Source organism: Aplysia californica, unplaced genomic scaffold (genome assembly GCF_000002075.1).
Source record: "Aplysia californica isolate F4 #8 unplaced genomic scaffold, AplCal3.0 scaffold00715, whole genome shotgun sequence".
Taxonomy (NCBI): domain Eukaryota; kingdom Metazoa; phylum Mollusca; class Gastropoda; order Aplysiida; family Aplysiidae; genus Aplysia; species Aplysia californica.
This window is the reverse complement of record NW_004797985.1, coordinates 52,518-56,568: the sequence shown is the minus strand read 5'-3', so window position 1 is coordinate 56,568 and position 4,051 is coordinate 52,518. Positions and strand designations below refer to the sequence as shown.

General features: G+C 37.8%; 1 protein-coding gene across 1 annotated transcript in view; it reads right to left on the bottom strand.

The window, feature by feature from the left end:
• Positions 1 to 648: 648 nt before the first annotated feature.
• Positions 649 to 4,051, bottom strand: part of LOC101846838 (protein dhs-3) — a gene marked incomplete at its 5' end in the record, with an annotated part of 11,015 nt that continues 7,612 nt past the window's right edge. The window contains 3 exon segments of the mRNA XM_005108736.2: positions 649 to 914; positions 2,659 to 2,784; positions 3,234 to 3,329. Coding sequence (XP_005108793.2) covers positions 815 to 914; positions 2,659 to 2,784; positions 3,234 to 3,329 — 322 coding nt within the window.

Below are 4,051 nucleotides of genomic sequence, written 5' to 3'. Positions count from 1 at the left end.
ATCTATCTATCTATCTATCTATCTATCTATCTATCTATCTATCTATCTATCTATCCATCTATCTGTCTCTCGTATCTATATCTATCTTTTTTTTACCCCTTGGCCATTTATTTGACGCCATCTGATTTGTCAAAAAAGTGCTTATAATAGTTCCCAATAGTGTACTACGTACTCACTTAGTATAACCTGTAACTGTTACGGATAGAGATTCAAGAATTATAGATGTAGATCTATCTATCTATCTATCTATCTATCTATCTATCTATCTATCTATCTATCTATCTATCGATCGATCGATCGATTGTTCGTTCGATCTTTCGATCAATCGATCTATCTATCTTTGTAGGTGCTTGGCATGTGCTCTGGTGTGGTATGCTCCTTCAGTCCTGTCTGGTCCCAACATCTCCTCCTTTTTTGTGTGTTCGTTACATGTACTCTTTTGTGACACCTCTGATCTTCGGCACTTATATGACCTCTCTGTCTCTCTCTCTCTCTCTCTCTCTCTCTCTCTCTCTCTCTCCTTCTCTCTCTCCCTCTCCCTCTCCCTCCCTCCTTATCTCTCTCACTCTCCCTCACTCTCACTCCCTCCCCTATCTCTCTCTCTCACTCTCTCTCTCTCCCTCCCTCCCTGTCTCTCTCACTCTCTCTCTCTCTCTCAATCCTACCCTCCCTCTTCCTCTCACTCCTACCCTCCCTCTTCCTCCATAACCTCTCAACTTCTCACATGACAAGTCACAAAAAAGGGAACAGAGGGCCACGACATCACAACATACAGTAGGAACCTCGTCACAAAAACAAGTTCAGAACCCCAGAACTAGGCAGTCTTTGGCTTGGTGCGCCCGACAAAGTCGTCCATGGACGCGCTGATCCCGATGAACTCAGCCAGAACATCCGCAACAGTGGATGGGAAAACCCTGGGGAAGAGAATAACAATTTTAGTTTAGTTTTGTAAGTGTAAGGTCATATAAGTGCCGAAGATTAGATGTGTTACAAGAGAATAACAAACATAAAAAAAGAAGGAGGAGAGATAAAGACAATAGATGTTTGATAGGAAAGAAGGAGCAAACCACCCCAGACCATCCGCCAACCACCCACAGATAATAACATACAAAGCTATACAGAAGAGAGAAGAGAACAAACAAAGCTATCTATAGAAGAGATAAGAGAATAACAAACAAAGCTATGTATCGAAAAGATTTTGTTTTATTAAAGGTATTACAGCACTTGCATCCGCATAAGGTCATATAAGTGCCGAAGATTAGAGGTGTTACAAGAGAGTAACATATACAAAAAAGAAGGAGGGGAGATAAAGACGACAGATGTTTGATAGGAAAGAAGGAGCAAACCATACCAGAGCACCCACCAACCACCCACATATATAGAAGAGAGAAGAGAATAACAAACAAAGCCATATAGAAGTGATAAGAGAATAACAAATAAAGTTGTATATAGTTATAGAAGAGAGAAGAGAATAACAAAAAAAGCTACATTTATTAGAGAAAAAGAGATATAACAAATAAAGCTGTTAGAGAGAAGAGAAAAACGAACAAACCTATATACAGAGAGAGAAAAGAATAATACTAAACAAAGCTATATATGGAAGAGAGAAGAGAATAACAAACAAAGCTATATACAGAGAGAGAAAAAAATAACAATAAACAAAGCTATATATGGAAGAGAGAAGAGAATAACAAACAAAGCTATTAGAGAAAAAAAAAAAACAAACAAAGCTATACAGAAGAGAGAGAAGAAAAAAACAAACAAAGCTATATACAGAAGAGAGAGACAAAGAATACCAAACAAACAATACAAAAGAGAGAGAAAGGTATAACAAAGCAACGAAGTTATACGGAAAAGAGAGAGAAAAGAAAAACAGAGTTACGCAGAAATCAGAAAAAGAATAACCAAAAAAGTTACATACCGAAGAATTAAGAGAAAAACAAACAGAGCTATACAGAAGAGAACAGAATAACGAATAAAGTTATACAGAAGAAAAAAAAAAGAATAACAAAATGTTGATAAAAGGCACTAAAAAGTGTAAATTTGTTTCCGAGAACACTCAAGCTTTGGAAGTCACCAAAGTTTTTGAGGCCATTTTCTTGCAAATTTTTTCAGATACCAGGCCACCCCGACCACCCCCCACCCCCCTTTCAATTCCATATCTTGACTTCCATTCAAGATAGAATAGATGGGTACTTTTTTTAATCAGAAGCAAGACAAATTAAAAAGCTTTAATATGATAGAAACTCCATGTGCCCAAAAGTTTGACAAGCATCTGGTTCAACATTGTCGTACACATAATTTATTATAATGATACTGTCTGAGACAACCTCATTTCTTCTTGCCAATAGGTGGCCCTCTTGGACAATTCCAATTATACTTATATGGCATTGTTGTTGTTGTTTTCAAATCCCTTTAGCTGCGAGCATTTCGCTTTACTTATATGGCGTAGATTGCTAAATAACTGCAATCTATTATTACCATTACAACTCAGTGACGTTGTGTCCTTGAGAAATACACTTTACTCAAATTTCTAATTTGGCTCTGTCCTTTCGGAGACGGACTTTAAAACAGAGGTCCCGCTCCTTAAATAAGCTAATAGGGTAGATACAGGTATTAAACCACTACTATTTCACCATTTTCGACTCATGGACTCACCCACGGAGGAAGTACAAGAGGTAGAGGACCCGTGGTGCACAGAGCATAGGCTGGTTCGTGCGAACTGCATCCATAATCTTGTCAGCGGCGTACTCGGGCTCCAACAATGGAAGCAACCAAGGAAACCTTCACACAGTTCAAGAAACAGTGACAGAACTTCATCGAGAATAGTTTTAACAATGATAATGTTTATATTAGTCTGTAACACAAGCAATTAAAAAAAAAAACCAAAGTAATAAAATGTACCCAAATATTTCCAGAATATTGATTATTAATATTCTACATCCCTATCAAACAAATGATATTGTTAAATAGATGGACGGATTCAACCCTGCCATCAAGGCCAACCCCGGACGAACACGATTAGCATCCCGATGGAGAGACAGAGGCATCTGATAAAATATACTTATCTAAGCAAGAATCGAACTCAGCAGGAATCAAACTTACATCTTCTACAAGCAACAGCAAAGAACATTACCAATACACCACAGACGCCGGTACCGTAGCTATGAAGGGAATCCGTTCTCCCCATAAAACAAAAATAATACTTCAAGTGTACAGAGAAGATGCCTCACCGTGATTTTGCTCCTTCAAACATTCCGGTTTTGATAAAGAAAGGGCAGACAACAGTGGTGTGGACGCCAGTCTTTCTATACTTTAGCATTTCTGACCTGCGAAAGAAAAAATAAAAAGAATATTCTTCTAAGTTTTAGCAAGAGTTTTTATGGCACTTGCAACACAATAAGGTCATATAAGTGCCGAAGATTAGAGGTGTTACAAGAGAGTAACAAACACAAAAAAATGTAGGCGAGATAAAGACGATAGACATTTGACAGCTAAGAAGAAGCAAACAACACCACAGCACCCGCTAACCACCCACAAAGAATATTCTGTGGTGGTACAACAGCTAAAGCTGTTTTCACAACCAAAACGTCTCTTGATATTGCTTCTCCCTCTCTATAATCATCTCCTCCAACAGTTACTTATCTCTAGAAAAACCATCACTTCATATTATTTCAGCACTGCTGCCACACTGACACCAGTTACCAAATTTAGGTGGCATGCACCATTGCATATAGGATGGATACAACTTTCAACCACAAAAAAAAGGGCTTCCAAAGTGGTCCAGCCTCATAAAGTTTCACTAGTTTATACAGATGAAATTACCATGACAGACACACTCACAACTGGCCTTTTCTTCTTCCTTGATCCTCATTCAACAAACATTTAAGAAACAAAATAAAGTAACCCTGTAACCACACAAGAAACCAGTAGTTTCCTCCATCCCACATTTTCTTGGCATTTCATGCAATCAGCACACTATTTTTAAAAAAGAATGAAGAAAGAAAGAAAGAAAGAAAGAAAGAAAGAAAGAAAGAAAGAAAGAAAGAAA